At 40.4% G+C, this 22017-nt stretch overlaps 1 protein-coding gene across 5 annotated transcripts in view; it reads left to right on the forward strand.

The window, feature by feature from the left end:
- The window catches only part of NAV3 (neuron navigator 3), a 405038-nt gene that overhangs the window by 241013 nt on the left and 142008 nt on the right, over positions 1–22017 (forward strand). For 4 of the 5 annotated variants that reach the window (XM_034771960.1, XM_034771981.1, XM_034771971.1 and 1 more), the window contains 3 exons: positions 10017–10125; positions 10525–10908; positions 15124–15243. In XM_034771960.1, coding sequence (XP_034627851.1) covers positions 10017–10125; positions 10525–10908; positions 15124–15243 — 613 coding nt within the window. Of the gene's footprint in view, positions 1–922; positions 2114–10016; positions 10126–10524; positions 10909–15123; positions 15244–22017 lie in introns of those variants that run through there. The other variant, XM_034772000.1, reaches the window with a different exon arrangement.

The following is a 22017-nucleotide window of genomic DNA, read 5'->3' on the forward strand; positions in this document are numbered from 1 at the left end:
TATTAATATAGCAAGTCTTCAAATAATCTGTCCTTGTGTATCATTAACTCCTGCGGTTTTCCACAATACAGTATGTTACAGGTGTATCATGATACTGACAGAATCAGTGTATTGTTATGTAGCATTTCTATATTTATATTTGGACATTTCTGCACAGTTTTTGGCCACATTGATTGCTTCTGGGTAAACCTTTCTGTTTCAAAGATGGGATAAAATTCTACTTTAGTGCTAATTTTCTGTTCAAGCATCTTAATTATTGATACAAGTATTTTTTCCCACTGGGAAAAGATATATTTAAATGTTAGTCTCCTTTCTTTGTATATGTAAAAGCAACATTTAGCTCTTGTGAACTTTGTTTCAGACTTGAAATTGGGTAGCTTTGTAAGAAAATGGTATTCTTTCTATAGAGTATTTTATTTAATACATTCCTTTTTGAAGGTTGTGAAGCCTTGATTTTTATCAGAGCTTTATAATTCCATAGTAGCTTCTGAATCCCAAGAATTTTTTTGAAGGAGGAAATGAAATCTCTCACTTTATAAATCACTGCCACAGAGTGGGTAGCATCAGGCTCCATTCTTTAGTTTCTTTATCCTCTTAAATTATATTTATTCATTTACAGCAGAAATTGCAAGATTCAAGAAGCATTTGCAAATCTGCTTTTTAACTGCCTGCAAAGGGAGTAGCAGGGAGAAGGAACAAATAGTTTGTCATTCTTACCTTCCAGGAAGAAAAATAGCATTTCAGTGTGAGCTAGGGCTAATATTGTAGCAGCCCATTCAGGTGAAGCTGTGTCTTGAAACCTGTGGCATTTTAAACTGGACAGAGGCTTCTGTGTCTCCGGTTTAATTCACCAGGATGTTTGCTGCCATGGCAGCCAGCAGCATCCACTGCAGTAGCAGAGAAGAGTCATAGATCTGGGAATGCAGGTTGAATACTAAAATGTGAGGAGGCTTGTGCAGAGCTTTGCTTCAGTGGTTAATTTTGGCTCTTATTGAGCTCTGACGTGTAGGCTGTACTTGCAGCTCTGTGTCAGCCCATCTAAAGTACAGAGCTGTGCATTGGGATCGGTCATGCTCTGGTGAGAGGGAAAAAAGGCACAAGACAGTACTTGCGCTGTACTTTGGATTTCAGAACACTGCAGTTGTAGAGAGAGATGCAGGCCCATCATTCTGATGAGACTGGTGATTGGATGAAGAGGGGAGAACGCAGTTGGCTTTTGGGATTATTTCTATGTGGGAGCAGAGTGTTTGATCAACTCTCTTCTGCTTGAGAGAAATTCGAGTAAAAATGCCTGTAAGTATTGCAGATTAACATGACTGGAAAGAAGTGGCTTAGCACAGGCAGCAATGTAAATTTAGAGAAAATGACTGTGTCTGTCTAGTCATTTACAGCACATAAACTGGATGCTTGAGCTTTGCTTTTCATTACAAGTGCAAAGATGTGCTACATGGTGTGTGCATCGTACAGTACTGAAAGGGTCACATCTGAGACCTGCTTAAAGATTTGAGCTACTGTAGATCTAGGAATATGAAATCTGGCTGAGGTGAAGCTTTAGCTGAAAGGATGCAACGACCTGCTGAATTATCAGTCTTTAAAGGCAAGGCTGTTAGAAGAGGGAATGCTCGTCTTCAGAAACAGAAGTCTTTGACCAACCTTACACTCATAAGTGAAGGGGAGAAGAGACGATACTCATACAGGGAGAACTGGTTTGGAAATGCCTCAAAATCTAGCCAGAATTGTCATCAGAGAGAGGCAGAAGTTGGAGATAGAATCTCATTGTCCAAGTTGCTCTCGCAGTCGGTGCATTCTCTTTACCATACCAGCAGTGCAACACCCCAGGAAACTGAAGTTTTACCACCTGCTGGAAGCAATAAGTCAAGTAGAAGATCTGGAGGCCAGTCTACAGATGAAGGTTTTGAGGTTGGTAATGAGGAAAGGGACAAATCAGATGATGAAAATGTCCCCTGCAAGTCAAATTTCACTAGCAGGAACTGGGCAGGGGCAGAGGAAGAGGAAGAAGGCTGCCTCCGTGAAGGGACCGCACATCTAGATGAGGATGTCATAATGACAATGCTGGGCGACCTAGAACAAGTACTTTACACTGATATATTAGGTAAGTTTATTTCCGTTTGACACAAGAAAGGGCAGAGAATTACGTAAGTGTTAGACCAGATCTGCATGGAGCAGACTTTGTTGTTGACAGTAATATTGTGAGACAGAATTGGGTTTGTTTGCAGTGGTATGTAAAATTGAATTTTAGAGTATTCCTCTCTTGCTTCCTTTCTTCCTTTTAGCTTTAAAGAGTGTAGGAAATGAAGACTAGTTTCTAAATCTTTTTTAATAGGTACATCAGCAGCAATACAGCATGTGAGTAATTGAGCAGTTTTCTTAGCTCTTTAAAAATAAAGTGAAACGTTTATTAATAAATATTTTATTTCAATTTTAATAACTTTCCTTCTCATTAATGTAAAATTAGGCTCCTTGGATTCTTAACAAGGATTGTTTTATGTAGGGCAAGCAATATTGTGGCCTACTTATGACTTTATCCTCACATTTTCCCTGCTCCCTGCAGGTAATCTCATCCATAAACATGGAATTTCAATAGAATTGTGGGTGCCAAAGCTTCACATTCTAGCTACATCAATTCGTGATAGCAAGCATCTAAATTTCACAGCTGTAGGAGCTTCAAAAAGCTTCTGTGCTGCTGGTATTACTTTTCATCTCATTCCTTGGAAGGATGGGTTGCCCAAAGTGTTCATTTCAGAAGCTTTGTGCTGTTGTGTAGGGAAATGGTTGAATGGTATGCGTCTTTTGCCAAGGCTGTAAAGTGTGTATCTAGTCTGTAGGTTTCCTACTGGTACATATTTAGACTCAGACTGGAGTTAAAGATTTAGGATGTAATTTATGAAGAAAGTGAAATTTGGTAAAAATGTTTCATTTTAAACTAATATAGCAATTAGATATATTCTTAACTTTTAGGACCAAGAGTACTTTACACTGAGGTGCCAGGTTTGACTTTTTGCATGGAGATTAGGGAACAGGTAGTTAAGAAATCTGAATTGTATACCTGACTCTGTCACTTGCACCTCTGTGAGCCTCCCTTTCCCCACCTGCAAAATGAGGATAAGTATACCTTCCTTTGTAAAGTGCTTTGAGATCTAAGGAGGAAAAATTCTACTTATTATTATTACTATTATCTGGAAATACTTTGATGAAAGGTCCTATATAAGTGAAATTATTATTTTATTATTATCTGCTTCAAGCATTAATTATGGTTAAGGCTACATTTTAGTCATGGGTATTTTTAGTAAAAGTCATGGACAGGTCACAGGCAGTAAACAAAAATTCACATCCCGTGAACTATCCATGACTTGTACTATATACCCCTAAATCTTGGGTACTCGAGCTGGGGACCGGGGGTGCCACAGATGCTCGGGGCGGGGACACCATGGGTGCTCTGGGGGGAACAGCCCGAGACCTCCAATGGTGCAGGGGGATTGGGGGGCTGGCAAGCTCCCTACCCAGCCCCGTGTGGCTCCCTGGAAGCGGCAACATGTCCCTCCCTCAGTTCCTAGGCAGAGATGTGGCTGGGGGTCTCTGTGCGCTGCCTCCGCCCTGAGCACTGGCTCTGCAGCTTCCATTGGCCGGGAACCGTGGCCAATGGGAGCTGCAGGATTGTCACCTGCGGGCTGAGGCAGCATACAGAGCTGCCTGGCCATACCTCTGCGGAGCCCTCACCTCCCCCCTCACCTAATCGCCAACTCTGAGTCCCCTCCCACACCCAAATTCCGGCTGCTGCTGCGGGAGCGCGATGGCCCAAGACTGCCCCAGCAGTGGCCAGTGTGGCTGGCACAGGGATTGCTTGAGCTGCTCAGGTGGCCCCTGGGCCAGCAGCACCGGTCACTGCAGAAGTCACGGAGGTCCCAGGAAAGTCTCAGAATCTGTGACTTCTTAATTATAGTCAGCATGTAAGTTTTGGTATTATCATTGTCAAGGTTATTGATAAAGCAGTTAAAGGTAAACATCACTACTTGGGAGTCTAACATACCTGAACAGTGACTTCTTTAAAAATGATCATTTTGATTGTTTGTGTTTGTATCTCAAACAGGAGAAAGAGAGCTGTAGATATTTGCAGAGAGAATCCATGGTGGTTTAGTGTGCTATAAAGCTGCTGTATACAAGAGTTTTTGATGTCTACATTAATCATGAGTGTTGAAGCCTTGAATGAGTGAAGCAGGTCACTCCAGATGAGTGTTAATAAAATCTTTATACTATACCTTCATGTAATCTGCACATGACATGCCAGATACTTTGAAGGGAAAAAAACTTAGAAACATTTTAATTTTTTTTATTGATTCTATTTTTCTTTTTTCCTACCTGTAAAGCTATTTGGCTATAATAACTTGAGCCCACCAGTAAAGGCCTAAAAGAAGGAGAGAAATTAAAACTAATACAGTTTAAAAACCTCTAGAAATAATACTAAATAGCTTTTCTTTACATAATAATGTTACAGTTTCACAGTCAGATATCTTCTCATCTGTTTGTGTTAGAAACAAAGAGCTTTATGCCATTGGAAATGGGGGATTATTCAGTTTCTAATGGCCTTTTCTACCTTTGAGAGATTACAGGAGAATAGACTTTAAACATGTCATTTTTCCAAGACAGAATATTGCCACTCTTGAGCTTTGTAGAGTGTAATTTTGGGAGAGAAATACTATGTTTTGAGAGAAACAAATGGTGGCCCCATTCAAGGATCAAGACTCCATTATCATGTGCTTTGTACACACACAATAAAAAAGACAGGCCCTACCCATTAGCTTATATTATAAATATATGACAAGGGACAACAGGTAGAAACAAACAAACAAACAAGGAAAGGGAGAGGATAAAGTAACAGTGAATATTAAATATTGAAAATATTAGCAATAATGTTAAAATAAGTACACACAAAAACACATACCCAAATAAAAACATTGCAATTTTAAAATCCAAAGGTTTTAGAATATGGAAATGAATAGTTAAGGCAGATAAATATTCAAATATCTCCCATCCCTCAGATAAATATACACATGTTAAGTATGGATATTGCACAGTCTAAGAACAGCCTTAACTCTGCCCCCTCACACCTCTAAACCCTACCTAAGTCTATAGACCAGGAAATCCTTCTATACCATCCCATTATATATTATATACATTTCCAATATGGGCTACAAACCTTTAAAAATGAACAAGATCCACCGTCCCAGTCTTCCCTCAGACCAGTATCTTCCTTCTTACCGTCCAGTTACAGAATTGAGATTTGACTTCCCTATCCCAGTTTCCATTATGCTCAAAATAACATGCATATTATGTCTTATTTTCACAAACAATTACTCCCCGCACCATTTCCCCATCCACTGCTCTTTATGATACAGAAATCCCAATGTACTGCTTCCACCCACCATGCACAGACTAGATCAATGGTTCTCAAACCTTGGGTTGGGACCCCAAAGTGGGTGGCAACCCCATTTTAAGGGGGTTGCCAAGGCTGGTGTTAGACTTACTGGGGCCAAGGCTGAAGCCAACACCCAAGCCCCACCGCCTGGGGCAACTGGGCTCAGGTTACGGGTCCCCCACCCAGAGTTTAAGCCCTTGGGCTTCAGCTTTGCCTCCCCTCTCCCCCACACCTGGGGTGGCAGGGCTTGGGGAGGCTTCAGTCCCCCCTCCTGGGGTCGTGTATTAATTTTTCTTTTCAGAAGGGGGTTGCAGTGCAATGAAGTTTGAGAACCGCTGGACTAGATGTATCACTCTGCCTTTTTTTTTTTCCATCTTCACAGTGTCAGTCACAAACCCAAGCTTCCAAAAACATACTATACCACATTTAAGCAAATCCACAATACACATATAAGCCTGATTTCAGACAGGTATGCCTACCTTCAAACACATAACTAGTCCCATTGATTTCACTGGACTACTCATATGCTTAAACTTAAGCACATACTGAAGTGCTTTATTTAGTTGGGGCCATTGGCATCAGACGTAAGCCTGGGTTTACACACATTTTTTCCACTGCTACTGCTATAACTATTTCAGATGGGTGTGATTTTTACAGAAATAGTTATACCGGTACAACCCCTAGTGTGGATGCAGATATACTGGTATAAAGGTGTCCATACCAGTATACTTTATTCATCTTCATGTACATGAATAAGCTATAAGAATTTTTATACTGGTATAATTGTGTCCATACTTGAAGGGTTGTACCACTTTAACTATACTGGTATAATTAAGACAGACTGGTATAATTAAGGTCTGGTCTATACTACCCGCCTGAATCGGCGGGTAGAAATCGACTTCTCGGGGATCGATTTATCGCGTCCCGTTGGGACGCGACAATCGATCCCCGAATCGGCGCTCTAACTCCACCAGCGGAGGTGGTAGTAAGCGCCGCCGACAAAAAGCCACAGAAGTCGATTTTGCCGCCGTCCTCACAACGGGGTAAGTCGGCTGCGATACGTCGAATTCAGCTACGCTATTCACGTAGCTGAATTTGCGTATCTTAAATCGACTCCCCGTTGTAGTGTAGATGTACCCTAAGACAGAACAGTTTTTGCCTGTAGACAAGCCCACAGAGTTCTCTGACTGGTACTATACTGCATTCACCTACCAAGGAGGAAAGAAGTTGTATATCTGTGCAGTACATTGTTTTCAGTTGTAACTAATGGTTTCAAAAAGGAATGTAACTAGCCAAAATTTCAAACTGGAGAAAAAAATTTGTGACCTGTAGCCCAAATTTCCTTTGCCTTTCCAGTAAATTGTGCTATTTTCAGATCAAAACAGTTTAGGGGTGGAGTTAAAACAGAGTTTATTATGGAACCTGATTGCAACCTTAACTAAAGTGCAATGACTATCAGTTAATAACACACACATAAGCAAGATAAATATTCAACTTTTGCCAAATTATACCTTACAGCTTCCACACTTACTTCCAATTCTAAGACACTTTATTTTCATTCCTTAATATATGGAAAACTGTGGTATCATACATACCACGGTGTGGTAACTGTTATTGGATATTGACGTATTAATTATGACTGCTGTATGCATGTATATCCACAGTCCAGTGAAACAAAGGTGATTCTGGTGGGTTGGGGGATGCAGGCAGAGGAAAATAGCATAGTAAATTCTACATTCTTTGGCTGAATGGGAGTTATGTGGGCTTTTTTTTTTTTTTTTTTTTTTTTTTTTTTTACTAAGAGGTCTTATTGGATCCTCAGCTATTGTTAGAAGTTAAATAGCATTTGTGGCCAAACGTTTTTTTCTCTGTGCTTTGCTAGCAGGTTATATCAATTCCAGCCTTAGGCTGGCCTCACTACAGTTTATGCATTCCTTCATCACCTCCACATTGATTAATGGATTAATTAAACCACCTTCTTTCTATCTAGATTTCTGCTGCCAAAATAATCTTTCTTGTTCATTGTTTCAGTCTGGTTATGCACCTCTTTGAGTCTCTTTGCTGACTGCCCATTGCCTGGTGTGTCTTGCCTTGAAAGACCTACTTCAAGATCTCCTAGCCCCTGTCTACATTATGGTTATATCTCAGTGTTTCTTAAACTGGGGTCGCCGCTTGTGTAGGGAAAGCCCCTGGCAGGCTGGGCCGGTCTGTTTACCTTCCCCGTCCACAGGTCCAGCCGATCGCGGCTCCCACTGGCCGCAGTTCACTGCTCCAGGCCAATGGAGCTGCTGGAAGCGGCGTGGGCCAAGAGACGTACTGGCCACCACTTCCAGCAGCTCCCATTAGCTTGGAGCAGCGAACTGCGGCCAGTGGGAGCCGCGATCGGCCAGACCTGCGGACTCGGCAGGTAAACAAACCGGCCAGGGCCTTTCCCTATACAAGCAGTGACCCCAGTTTGAGAAACACTGTTATAGCTGGTTGGAAAATGGAATTTCTGTTCCACTGAAAATTCCAACATTTAAAAAAAAATCATTCAAAATTGCATTGAAAAGTCAGTTTTTGGAAATTTCCCGTGGGACAGAAATTCAAAAAGTTTTCTGTTTGGAAGCATCAAAATGTTTCATTTTGATTAACATAAATGGTTTCATTTCAGTAAAATTGAAACAGTGTAATCTAATATTAAATACAGTATTAACATTAATATTTTAATATAATATAAACATGAAAACAATATTGTCAAAATGAAACAAGAAAGTCTAAAGGATTTGTTTCTAAATTTTCCAGTGAAAATATTGGCAAATTTCACACCAACTCACAAAATATTTTAATTTTGATGAAACTCTCTTTTCCTGTGAAAAATTGTTCCTCCAAAATTTTTTAGGTGATCTCTAATAATGGACTTAATTTCCTCTTGCTTCTCACTCTGACTCTTCTGCTCTACCAGTGACACAATCCTTTCCTCCCATCACTGATATTTCTATGCATTCTTGTATACTGCTTCTTATTGCCCTCCCCAAATTTCCTCTTCATGTTTCGATCTCACCTATACATTTATCTACAGGACATGAGGGGAATGAAAACGTAGCAACAACACAAAAAAAGTCAGCAGTACAAAGAAGTGTACATGCCTTACTGAGTAAACATGAGATTATATTGGTATCACCCTGTCCTTTCTCTCCACTTGTGTTTCTGATCTTCTCTTTTGTGTCATGTTGAATTCAGATTCACAAGGTGTTCTCCTGACATCAGCAAATATGAGATCAAAGCTGAAGCAGTTTCTCAATATCACCAAAATCCTGAGATGGAATTACAATCTTAATTTGTGTATATCCCAGGGAAATGCTGAATTTAGAGTTACATAATATTAACCTATTTTAAAAGGATTTTACAATTTTATCACTGATGATAACATTTGTAGCATGCTGACTAAACTGGGGTTAATCAAGTGATGTATAAGGGCATAAAATGATCAGTCCTGGGGTCAGGGAGGAATAGTTTTCCCCATTTGTTCAGAATTGTACAAATTGCTAGAATTATGTCTACCCCCACCCACCCTAAAGCATCACAAATGGGACACTGTCATAGGCAACATTCTGGGCGTGATAAACCACAAAATCTGTGATACTTTGTTATTTAATACTATACTCTTCAAAAGAAAAGAAATGCAAATAAGGGGTAGTTAAATGGTTATGTTAAAATAAACAAAAACTGCTAGATAAACTATACCATTTTAAAAAATACATTAATTTCTGATTTTTAATATATATCAAATATTTGGTAATTTTTGTTGTTGTTATGTATTTATTTGATATTGTTTATTAGGCTTTTACATTCTTCCTGGGTAACACAGTATTTCACTATGTTCATTTTATCTTTGTGGGTTTATTTATTTTTTGTATAGCAAAAAATTGTGGGTTTGATGCAGGAACTTCTGGGTGAAACCGTATGGCCTTTGTTATGCAGGAGGTCAGACTAGATAATCGTTATGGTCCCTTCTGGACTTAAAATCTATAAATGTATGACTTATATTGGGACTTAGTCTTTTATGTCCACTGTGAGGGTTATGGGGAATAAGGCTCCAGCTCAGGAAAGCATCTCTACTCAGGAAGGGTGCTTAAGTACAGACTTAACTTTAAGTGCTTTCCTGAATAGGGATAGATTTTAAGTGTGTGCTTAAATGTTTTCCTAAATCGGGACCTTAGTCTCCACAATCCCCACATTTTTCAGCCTTGTCGAGACCCTCCACTAACTTGATATTTTAAAAATGAGCTTTTAATCACCACAAAACTTTTGATTGCTGTGTGTGTGCACAATAATATTGGCAGGATGGGTGTGTGCATGTTGTATGTGGGTGGATGGATGGACAGATCTACAAATACACTCTGGGAGCTTGTGTATATTCAAATTTTAAATGATGTGTATGTGTATACATATATAAATGATATCATGTATATAGTTGTCCGCACACATGCATGTGTTAGTTTATATCTATATTTGCATACACACACACACACACACGCATACCATACGTGCACATGACTGCACACCCACACCGAATTTATATTATTTTGTTTTCTTCCAGGAGAAGACCCAGAAACAAGAAGAATGCGAACAGTAAAGAATATAGCAGATCTGCGACAGAATTTGGAAGAAACTATGTCCAGCCTTAGAGGGACCCAGATAAGCCACAGGTACTATTTGTTCATGGACTTCTTACATTTTGGAGTGTAGAAGAATACTTGCAGTCAAGAATTGCAGGCTTACCATTAGAGGTTAGCAAGGGAAAATTAACAGTGCAGTTTGTGAAGATAATATTTGTGTGTGTAGGATTCTTGTCATAATAATTTGATGTAAGTGTTTTGTTTACCTTTCTGTAAATAGTATCTCAGGACTCATTTGGAAGCTTGTCTACAGTTTTAAATCTCTGACGTGTACAAATAAAAAAAATCTTGTAGAGAAAAAAGTATTGGGTTATTATATACCTAGTTTACGTTTCTTCGCTCCACCTAGCCGTGCAACTTTTGTTCATCTTTATTTCTCAGAAAGAGAGACAGAGCACAATTAATTGACTTCTACGTTTTGTTTGGCAGCACATTAGAGACAACTTTTGACAGCACTGTGACAACCGAAGTGAATGGGAGAAGTATACCAAGCTTGACAAGCCGATCCACGCCAGTGACTTGGAGGCTTGGCCAGGCTAGTCCTCGCCTCCAGGCAGGAGATGCCCCATCCTTAGGTAGTGGTTACCCTCGCAGTAGTGCTGGTCGCTTCATACATACCGACCCCTCACGATTCATGTATACCACACCTCTTCGCCGAGCAGCTGTTTCTCGCCTCGGGAATATGTCACAGATTGACATGAATGAAAAAGGAAGCAGTGATCTGGACATGTCCTCTGAAGTTGATGTTGGAGGTTACATGAGTGATGGGGACATTCTTGGGAAAAGCCTCAGAACAGATGACATCAATAGTGGGTAAGTAGCATTTTACCCAGCTGAAACCCTAATGCAGGACAGGGCAAATTGAATGGGATTTTATATAAAGAAATCTAACCTGGTAAATGTAGAATTGTGGACACTACATAATGCTTAAACAAAATGGTAGTGCTGTTCTAACCCTTCTGTGGGGTCCAGCTTGTCCCCTATTGAAGTCAATGAGAGTTCTGGTATTAGCTTCAGGGTGAGAAGGAGCAGGTTTTTAGAAGCATTAATATAAAGTATTTATTGAGGTTTCCACAACTGTTTAGTAAAACCAGTTTTGTTTTATTGTGCCTTAGGGTTTTTTCAGTATTTTTCTTACATTTTTTTAGATGACATATTGTGTTTTCAGATGGGGCTGATGAAAGGCAGTTGCTGACAGGCCTGACTTTTTCTGTTTGCATGTCAGATGCTGTCTATTATAGTCTTGTGTAACAGGCCTTTATCTCAATTCTTCAACTGTGAATATGATTTCTGACCTGTAGGAATATCCTTGGAGATAGGAATATTTTCTTCTGGTTAATTCAGGAACAATGGATGACAATTATTTTCATTTCTGCATCCTTTTTGTGTTTGTTCAGTTGATTTTCAGGAACTGATTTCAAGTGGATGCTGAGAGTAGACTACTGTAATTTTTGCATATAGAGATTTCATGTCCTGGCTACATCCAAAAAGACCTTTATAATGTTTTTTATTTTAAATACAAATGTGCTAATGATGATATTCCCGGTTGATTTGTGGGTATATCTGAGACTCTTGTCTTTGGTACTTCAGACAGGAGCCTTATACTCATTTGCCACTTAAGCGTATTTGTATTAAATAATTCAAACTCTAAGAATTTACTTTGAGGGCTAGAAATTCCAATACATAATTTAAGACAAAAGGCCTCATTTTCACTATTATCAATATTTGAATTACTCTTTGCTGCTGCCTAATGTACCAGGTAGTAGTGTATAGCAAAGCACAATTCAAAGGGTATCTTTTGTACAGGGCACATTATAATATTCCAGGGTGATTTTAGTGGACATCAAAGCTTCACAGTAATTCTGTCTGCTCAGACAACTGAAAACATGGGCCATAGGAAATTATGGGACATAATTTACCAGTTTGTAGCTAGTAGATCAAATCCAGCCCATTAATCACAAATGATTTAAAGATTGTTAACATCTGAAGGCTATTCAGTAGCTTATGTGAAATTAGTTGGTGGTCTGAATCTAATTCTTAGGGGACATTTGACCACATCACATCGCATTTAGCACAAATTGGGACTCTTGCTGACAATCTTATCAGAGTTGTCAGAGATGAAATGGACGTGAGACTGAGATACTCTAACCCTAGAGATGGTCTCTGCAGGTCACAGTTGAGGCACTTTGATGGGGATGGTTAGTGTCACAACCCATTCTGTAAGTGCACTGTGGATGTTTAAATGTCTAGCTTAGTATATTGCCTGCCTACCTTTTTGTGGTACAGGGAACTGTTTTCAATAACAACCTCAGCAATTCTACACACCAGACTGGGGAAGACAAAGCATGATGGGGAGCTGATGTGACTGGTCTCTGTAGAAGTGTGGCTGAGGTTAAAGAATGGATGATGGTGAAACAGGATGGACTACTCCAACAACTTATCCACATTATGGCATTGCTGGCCGTCTTATATGAGCTTCCATGCCTCTGCCTGGATTTAAATAATGAGCTGAAAAGAAGAGGAAGAAGACAGCTCAGAATGATTTAATGGTGCCTGTTGTATCAAAGTAGAAAGGAGTGTGTGAGATGCTGCACAGTGATATTTGAAGCCCCCTTTTCCATAAAGAAAAATATGTTATACTTGTGCTTTGTTAAAAAAGAGAGGAGGAGCTTTTGCAATGCTTGATGTGAAATGTATGAATTAGGTTATCACATTAGAGAATGATGAAGTCATTGTGTTGTGTGATTTTTCTTTACATTGGTAGTAAGGATGACTCAATAAACAGTAAGTAGTAACGTGGTCAGCTAACATACTGTAGGTACAGTAGATATTAAAATACACGTTAATATGCTCTGAAAAGTCAAGATCCATTGAGGCATGTAAAGACTTATCTCTTTTCCCCTCTCTCATTCTCACTTTAATTACTTTAAACCCTTGGGGATAAGAATCCATCAGTAATTAGGAATTAGTGCGAGGAAGACCTACTTCACAAGTTAAGCCTCTCCACTATGGCCCTTATTTATATGAGGGGGGGACCTTACAGACTGGGTTGTGTTCTAACCACAGTTGTATTTAATGTGCAATTCCACAACCACAGCATTCACTGCATAATTCATCACCTGCTACATAAATTTGCTCCAGAATCTAAGCTTTATTAAAAAAAAAATCTAGCTTCTATAGTTGTGAGGTAAACCTTCCGTATGTGAATCAAACCTCATCCAGTACAGTGCTATCTTCGGGAGTCTTCAAACAGACCGCCTGAAACCAGGGGGTTGCAAACTTACAGTACTTTTCAGATTGGGAACTACTGCTTAACAAAGGGACATATGTTGTGGATATTTTCATGTTTAATTAAAAAACAACAACAACTCTCCCCCCACCCCCGCATTTTAATATACTCAAAATTGCTGCAGAATTTAGGTATCGCTTGCCAAAAAGTACACAGGAGCTCACAAACTAAAGCCACAATCCTTGGCTGCACTGCAGCAGCTGGGCACTGCAACATCTGCGCCAAGCTGCTCGAAAGCTAGATTAGCTAGCCATGGCAGGATCTTTTTAGCATAGGCGGATCCTCCAGTGGCATACAATTGGCATAGCCTCTTCCTGGCTGCTGACAAAGTGGGCATGTGCTCTGGTAATCCCAGGCTGCTGTATTAGCCCCATGAACCCAGTGGCAGTTGGCTTAAGTTAGAGCAGCTCTCAGAGAGACTCAAAAGGGACTGAACCAATATACAAGTGGCCTGAGATAGGATAATGCAATCCTGTGTTGTGCTGAGTGTTCTTGGCTTGAGCTGGAGATTGGGATCTAAGAATCTGTATAGAATTGTTAGAGAAAAATATTCATTTAAATGGTCATACATTTGAACTGAAAGATGAATATGGGTAGCACTATTTTATGACCATAGAAAAAGTTGTGTTTACAATCATTTGAGTTGGAGGAGAACTCTGGGGAGTCATTTACACCATCCTCACTACATCGTGATAGAAATAAAGCCTAAAACATTCAGTGTAAAGGGGTCTTTAGATCTGTCTTGAATAGCTTCAGTTATGGTGACTGTACAGTCTTCCACTGTGTTTCATTACCTAACTGCTGTAATTAAATATCCCACCTACATTTCCTATGTGTATTGGTATTATTACTTGTAGAGTATCATACAGCTGCATGGTGCTATACAAAAGCCGTATCTTCACCAAAGATCTTACATTTAAGACAAGAACAACAGGATAAGACAACAACCCAGGAACGGGATGAGGAAGGGGTGGGGGCATGAGAGACAAGGCAATATGATAGGGAATCTTGGGAGAGTAATGCATAGATCGTGAGGGTTACACAGATTAGTGGTACTGCTTTAATTAAAGACCATTGAGCCCCTAAAGATGTGACTGAGTTTTAGGTAGGAATCTCAGAAATTCTTGCTGCTACGTACAATTCAATCACCTTTAATTAGTCTTTAGTGATTTACATTAAGCAGCACCACACTGGTTGCTGTAATTTTTAGCCTTATAAATTTCATTCAGTACAACATAAAGAAAGCAGTATGAAGAACAGATTTTTAAAAGCCAACTTCCATTTTTTCAGCTGACTATCTGATTGCACCAGAGTAAGGACTGTAAAGTCAGATTTCTTAAGCTCTGTCTTCTGTTCACCCTCTCAGATGGAAGTGCTTGTTTTTTTTATCAGGACTATACTTTTTCTTAATTCTGGTGCTATTGCCTTCAGCCAGCATCGCAAAATGCAAGACAGATTCATGAAGGGACCTGGGAGACTTTAAAATTTAGCACAACTCTTTTTCCTGTGCTAAACACAAACAAGGCAAAATATCCTAGAGAAATAACAAGAGTGGCAGAGGCTGATCTGGGGGAGACAGTGTCATGAAAGGCCATACACTGATAGTATTAATACAAAAGTACTACAAAGCAGGAAAACCTTTACGTTGAGTTTAAATTCGACAGCCCATTAGCTTTAGAACAAAACATAGTTGCCAGATGTTTGCATTTCCTACTGATTGACCATATATTTATTTTCAGGTACATGACAGATGGAGGACTCAACCTGTATACAAGAAGTCTGAACCGAATACCAGACCTAGCTGCCTCCCGAGACGTAATCCAGAGAGGTGTGCATGATGTGACTGTGGATGCTGACAGGTAACACCTTTTTTTTCTATAAAAACTATTGAAGCTTGCAGACAAGGTCTTATCATCATTCATACCTGCCAGCATTTCAAAGCTATTCCTGAGTAGTAGTGAACGAAGGCAGAATTCATGGCTCATTGGGATCTTAGCCCTCAGGATTGAGAGGATCCAATGCTGCAGTAAGTGGGGAAAAAAGTCTATCTGGGAACAAGAGTCTGTCAAAAGGAAGAGAACATGGAGGAAGAATCTATTTTGCGAGGATGGGGGAAGAATGTCAAGGAGTCCAGGATAGGGATGGAGTTTGGGGGTTAAACTCTCTGAAATGGGACATGATGGTTTCTTAGGGTAAGTCTTGTAAACAGGGATACATGGGAAGAATAAATATAGTGAAAATGGAGCACAGAGCTGCAAAGTGAAAAGCTAACACAGGGAAAAGGGGGAGAAGGGAAGGAGCAGAGCTGGGGGTAGGAAGCAATATATACAGGACTCTGTGCCAGATGGCCACCATCCTGCTTTTGGAGCAGCATAATGCCAAATGCTCCAGTGTAATCTCTGCTCAGCTCTCCATCCACTTTGTACCCACAGGGATGCTAGAAGAAAGCAGCCCCTGTGGATGCAGGGACTGAAATTATAACCAGCTTCTGTGCAGGCATGCAAAAGGGAGAAGACTCCTTGCATCATCCTCTCTTTGTGCAGCTGTGCAAAATCCAGGCACTGTCCAGCCCAGCCCAGCATGTACACCAGAGATTAACTTGTGCAAGCCTCGTTCGGAAGAGAATCTTCTATCCCTTTTCCTTTAGCCAAAAAATATATTTTTCAAAGATGGACTCAAGCCACCAAGTCTGGGTCTAAATTCATAACCCATCTTTTGCAGAGCTCAGAGTTGTTCAGAGCTCGGATTTGAGTCCAGACCATGACAGAGATAAGCTCCAGCTGCAGAGCTTGGCAGTGCTGAGAATTCAGGGTGTGGTTTCTGTCCATCTTTTAAAAAATCAAGTTTCAGTTTAGGGGAAACAAAGAGAGGGTTTTATCAGGGGGAGGGAAAGATTCACGAATTTGTACTGGTTTTGCAAACCCAGCAAATTAGCTGAAGCAACTCCCATGACCTCCAACTCTATGAGGTCAGTCCATCCTTGGGATTTCTGATTATTTATAATTTCCTAAATTGTCTGAGGAAAACATATTCATGATGCAAGGCTTGTACAGTCTGGATTAGTCAAACAATACATGTAATGCACAAAAAGATGGTTTTAATCCAGAGGTGCAGTTACTTTTTTTTTCAGTGCTTTTCTTTGTTAATGGATAAACTTTGCCAAAGAGTCTTCTTTAAAGAGGAATCTGAATGAAGAGAGGTTGGTTTAGGGAAGGAAGGGAATTCCAAGCATTGAAGGAAGTGCCAAGGCAAGAGTAGGAGAGAAATATATATATTATATATATATAATTTGGTTGGAGCTTTCTTAGGCAAATAAGAGAGGGAGGAGGAGGAAATGAGAGATGAGATGTAGTCATGATGGACTTGTGTGGAGCCTTGACTGTGAGAGAAGCAGCTTAAATTTCATGTGTAAGTAAAAGGGTGAAGAGTTTGGAAGATGGGAGAGACAGGATGACAGTTTAGCATTAGGTATTCAAAATTGTTAGAGATTGGCCCACGCTTCAACATTCAGATATTAATTTCAAACCACCCAAAATTTCAGAAGTAATCTGACCCAGGTTTTTAGCTCAAATCCATTACAGAGATAGGGTCCAGATCTTCCTCGCTTTCCAAGCTCTCAACGCCAATCAGGGATTTTGGTTTGTAAACACCTCTACAAATTGTGTTTCATTCTATATGTGTGGATGTCCTGTATATATCATTTATGTACATAAATATTTTGCAAGTGTATGTTATTCGGGGGACTGGCAGCAGCTCCAGTTATTAAGGTTGCTAGATATTTCCCATTATCAGACCATTTTCAGTTGCTTATAATTACCTGTTTGCCAAATTTTAACCATTTGGACTGAACATGTTTTCCCCATGTTAAAAAAATTGTGGTGACCTTTTCTTTGAAAAGCCTTAGCCTCATTCAGTGCACAGGATCAGTCTGCTCTGGGGATGAATCGGGGTTGTGTAGTAAAGGAGACTGTGTCTGTCAGACTCTTGCTTCATTTGTTCAAGAGGTTGGAAGGTGTTTAGTGATTGATGCAGGGGTTGTCAGGAAGACAAAGGAATGTCTCATGGTCAAGGCACTTGAATGCTGCCTTAGAGAACTGAATTCTATCCCTGCATTCCAGCAGAGTAGCTGTGAGCAAGTCACTTAAATCACACTTTTCACAGGTCACCACTACTTGTGTGTTCTTCATTTTCTGGGTGCCTGATTTGATACTCTGGGTCTGATTTGCAAAAGTACTCAGCACTCACAACTGAAGTCAATGGGAGTTGTTCTTTGGACATATAAAGTGCTGTATAATACTAAGTAACCTGAAAAAATGAGGTCCTAGGCATCTTAAATTGGGAACACAAAATTAGTGGAAACATTTGACTTTAATCTCTCTGTGCCTCAATTTGCCATCTGTAAAATGGGGATAATACTACCCCTTCTCCTCACGGATGAGAACATAAATTAACTTGTTTGTAAACATTCAGATACTATAATGATTAGCACCATAGAAAAGCCCCTGGGGAAATTAATAATTCTGTCTTCAGAGCAGGGTTTGAATAGCGCACAGTAAATAAGGCACACAGCCAGACATTGAATAATAAGAAAATAAAATATTGAATAACTGATAACTATGTTCCACCTGAATGCTAAATTAGGCAGGGGTTCTAAGGAAAAAATAGTAAGGGGTCATGAAATTAAAGTTTATATTATAATGCATATACATCTGGGGGCTGAATTAAGGTTGCATGAACAACCTTAATTTTGGCATTTCCTAACTTTGCAATTTTAATAATGGTCCTTTAACATATTTTTATATGAATTATAAGTATATGCTATGCCACCCGCAGAATGAGAATATGATTTTCAAGTGCTAAAAATGGTTGTTTGTTTTTATGAGTTCTTCTGACCAAAATGAAGCTGATGCACAAGAAAGCCGTGTTTGATCATTTTAATGAAATGAAAATAAATTATTGTGCATTTCAACAATGTGCACCGTATTTATAGTATCAAAGACAAAGTGGATAAAGCAATGCAAAGATTGGTGTGACCCTTGCTCTGATTGGTGGGATGGATTTCCATACTTTATCATAGTTGGTGTACTTACAGTTTAATTTTATCCTCAAGTAGTGTTGTGGATATTACTTTCATACCCTGAGGGAGAAAAAGAGTTTATATTAAGGTTTGACTTACAAGTTACATGCTATACTTTCATGTGGGAGGCAGTGTTCCCTCTAATTTTTCCCACCCAGATGCACCTTCATATCTGTGCACATAACAAAATTCATGTGGTAGGGTGGGGCCGAGGGGTTCAGCGTGTGGGAGGAGGCTCAGGGCTGGCGCAGAGGGTTTGAGTGCAGGGGTATGAGGGCTCTGGCGGGGGGTGTGGGCTTTGGGGTGGGGCCGGGGATGAGGGGCTCAGGGTTGGGCAGAGGGTTGGGGTGCAGGGGTGTGAGGGCTCCAGCTGGGGGTGTGGGCTCTGGGGTAGGGCTGGGGATGAGGGTCTTGGAGGGTGCTCAGGATGGTGCTACGGCTCAGGGGTACAAGAGGGTGCTCGGGGCTACGGCGGAGAGAGAAGACTCCCCCCAGATCTCTCTCTCTGCAGCAGCACCTGGGCTGGGGGGGGAGAGATGACTCTCTGTGCCGTGGCAGCTCTTGGGCTGGAGGATAGGTGCCCTTCCCCGGCCGCGACAGGTCCCCAGGCAGGTTCCTTGAGTGCCTGTGCGGCGCTAAATAAGCTGGTGCGCGGCCATACAGCTTACAGGGAATTTAGGTGGGAGGTCTATAGTCCTATATATCTGCCCTTTGTGGTTATGAAGTACATATATGTGCTCCATAAGAGAGAGTAAAGTACCAGTTGCCTTGCCATAATGCCTCTTTCATGACTTTACTGGTATGATCTTTTTGCCCCTGCCCACCTAGTTGGAAAGCACTTAATTGGCAGCTGTGCGTGGAAGAAAATATCTGACATTACTGACGATAGATATTTTACATTAGCATGCATCCAGGGAGGGTTTTTTTCAATATTCTCTCCGTTACTACAGCCAACAACTTTTGTTGAAAGTGCCTCCAAGTTCCTGATGGAAATTGCACTTGGGTTTTCCCTGACACCTTTAATTCCTTTGTATCCTTTATGACTTTTTCTATTCTTCAGCTGGCAGCACAGTGCTCTCCAGCCAGGAGGGCTAATGGTTTCCCTCCGGGAAAACGCGAGTTATGACAGATGCACACTCTGGGTCTGATTTTCCTCTCACATACATGGCTAAATGAGAACTAACTCCACTGAAGTCAGTCTGGGTATAGTGGTGTAAGAAGAGGAGAAGCAGCCCTATAGTGCTAAAACTACTCAGTAAGCAACTACAGCTGGCCTCTGCCTCTTTCCCTGGGACTCTCAGACAGCCAACTAGTGGAGGAAGGTTCTCCTTCCGCCCCACCCGCCATGTGGCAACCTAGCACGAAAGAGTTCTTTCTAAATAACTTATACGTTGTTCATAACCTTATAACAATACAAGTTTAAATACATAAAGATCCAATATGTCTGTCAAAGTTCAAGAGCTGCTTACATAATACTATATACACAAAGCTCTCAAAAGGTTCATTATAGCAGGTCATTTCACTTAATGATTCATGTCAGCTCAGAGAAATGGACGAAGAGACATTGGAAACAGCAGAATTTCAGATAGCGCCATGGTTCTTGTATTGTAGATTTTCTTACTTTGACACTTTTTGTCTTTTAAAGTCCCATTTGCATGGATCATTTGCTGTTGTCTTTCCTGAGGTGCAAGGAAAGTTCCAGCTTGAGCAGATGGATCTTTTGAAGTGGGTGTGCATTTGTGTGTAGCTCGTGGTCCTCTTGTGATTGAATTTTATTTTTATTTATCATCTTGCCTTTCTACCCTGCACTCTTATCGATGCCTTTTGGGATTCACTAGGAGAGCATGTGAGGTGCATTCTTAAAGTTTGAACCCTTTTGGGAAGTAATATAAACTAAAGCAGGTTAGATGTAAGAAAACAGAATTAATTAATTCCCTAGAAAGTAGAAAAGTAATTTAGAAGTGAGTGATAATGATTTGCAAGTCATTCTGTGTAGCCAGAAAATAAAAAGCCCTACTGTAGCCAAATCCAACTGTGTTATAAGCCAATCAAGTTGTTTCTACTTATCTCAGGACAGAATTTGGCTCACTCTATCAAAAAGCTATGACATTTTCCTTACTTTCACAGTAATCAGCAGAAGTGGGTCACCCCATCTTTCTTCCTCCAGCATTATCTTTAACTTCATTCTTTCTCAGTAATGTGCCAGACCTCAGGCCAAGCATTCCATTTAGTTACATTTTATCTCTGGGAATCTCTCCATAAATTAAGCCATGTGCTTGGGGTCACGTCCAAGAAGTTAAGTGGCTGGTTCTCTGTGAATTCTCTTGCTCTTATGTGCCTTGGTGACTACCCAGCTCAAATGCATTTTTATTGCACTGTGCTTGACATGAACCCCTTTTCACATGGTTTCAGCATTCTTATGTTTAGGGCTTCCTTAAAATGCTTGTACCATCTGTTACTTGTGCAGAGGATTTGGCAGTCATTTTATGCTCAGCTCAGGCTGCCCTGTTGTTTATTCTCAGCCAAACCATAATCACCATAATACATTATTAATTATAATTATAATAAAATAATTCCAGATTTTGCCTGCAGTTTATTAACTAACTTCCTGCCTGGCTGACTATGAGTCTTTCCCAGTATTTGCTTGAGTAGATGAATGTTGAGTAAGAATATTGTATTTTCTCAAAAAAGAAGTTTGGGGAATTCAACTGTGAACCCAGTTTCACTACATACAGTTCTGTTAGGAGCAGAAAGGATTATGAATGATGGCTTCAAATTTTAGTAGATTACCTGGATTGTTTCCCGCACCTCATTCATTTTCAAAATTTTGGTCACTACATAGAAATCATTGATATTATTTGGAATTTTACTCATCGGACAGTTTGTCTACACATAGGTGTTTGGTATACCGGAAAAGTCATCTCCCTCTCAGGATACCCCTGCTTACCATCTATATTTCAGTCCTGTAATCATTCTGTGCCTTCTTCCATGAGTCCCTCTTGGTTAGTACTAGTCTGATTAATGTACCACTGTTCTCTCATATTAACACTATAAATGTTGCCTTTTCATTTAACCTCTTCGCTGCATTTGGTGGTTGTGATCTTTATGGCATTAATAGAAATAATCACACCATGTCTATGAAATAATAGGTAAGTAAATCAGTGAATAAATATGTTTTTTGCCCAATCCAACAGGCCTTACTCAGGCAAAACTGGGAACCCTACCAACTAAGGGTACGTCTTCACTACCCGCCGTATCGGCGGGTAGCAATCGATTTATCCGGGATCGATATATCGCGACTCGTTAAGACGCGATATATCGATCCCCGAACGCGCTCACCGTCGACTCCGGAACTCCACCAGAGCGAGCGGCAGTAGCACAGTCGACGGGGGAGCTGCGGCCATCGATCCCGTGCTGTGTGGACCCCAGGTAATTCGATCCAAGATACTTCGGCTTCAGCTACGCTATTCGCGTAGCTGAAGTTGCGTATCTTGGATCGATCCCCCACCAGTGTAGACCAGCCCTAAAATTCTGCTGCTCTTTGCAGTACAGCTTG

Source organism: Trachemys scripta, chromosome 1 (assembly GCF_013100865.1).
Source record: "Trachemys scripta elegans isolate TJP31775 chromosome 1, CAS_Tse_1.0, whole genome shotgun sequence".
Lineage (NCBI taxonomy): Eukaryota > Metazoa > Chordata > Testudines > Emydidae > Trachemys > Trachemys scripta.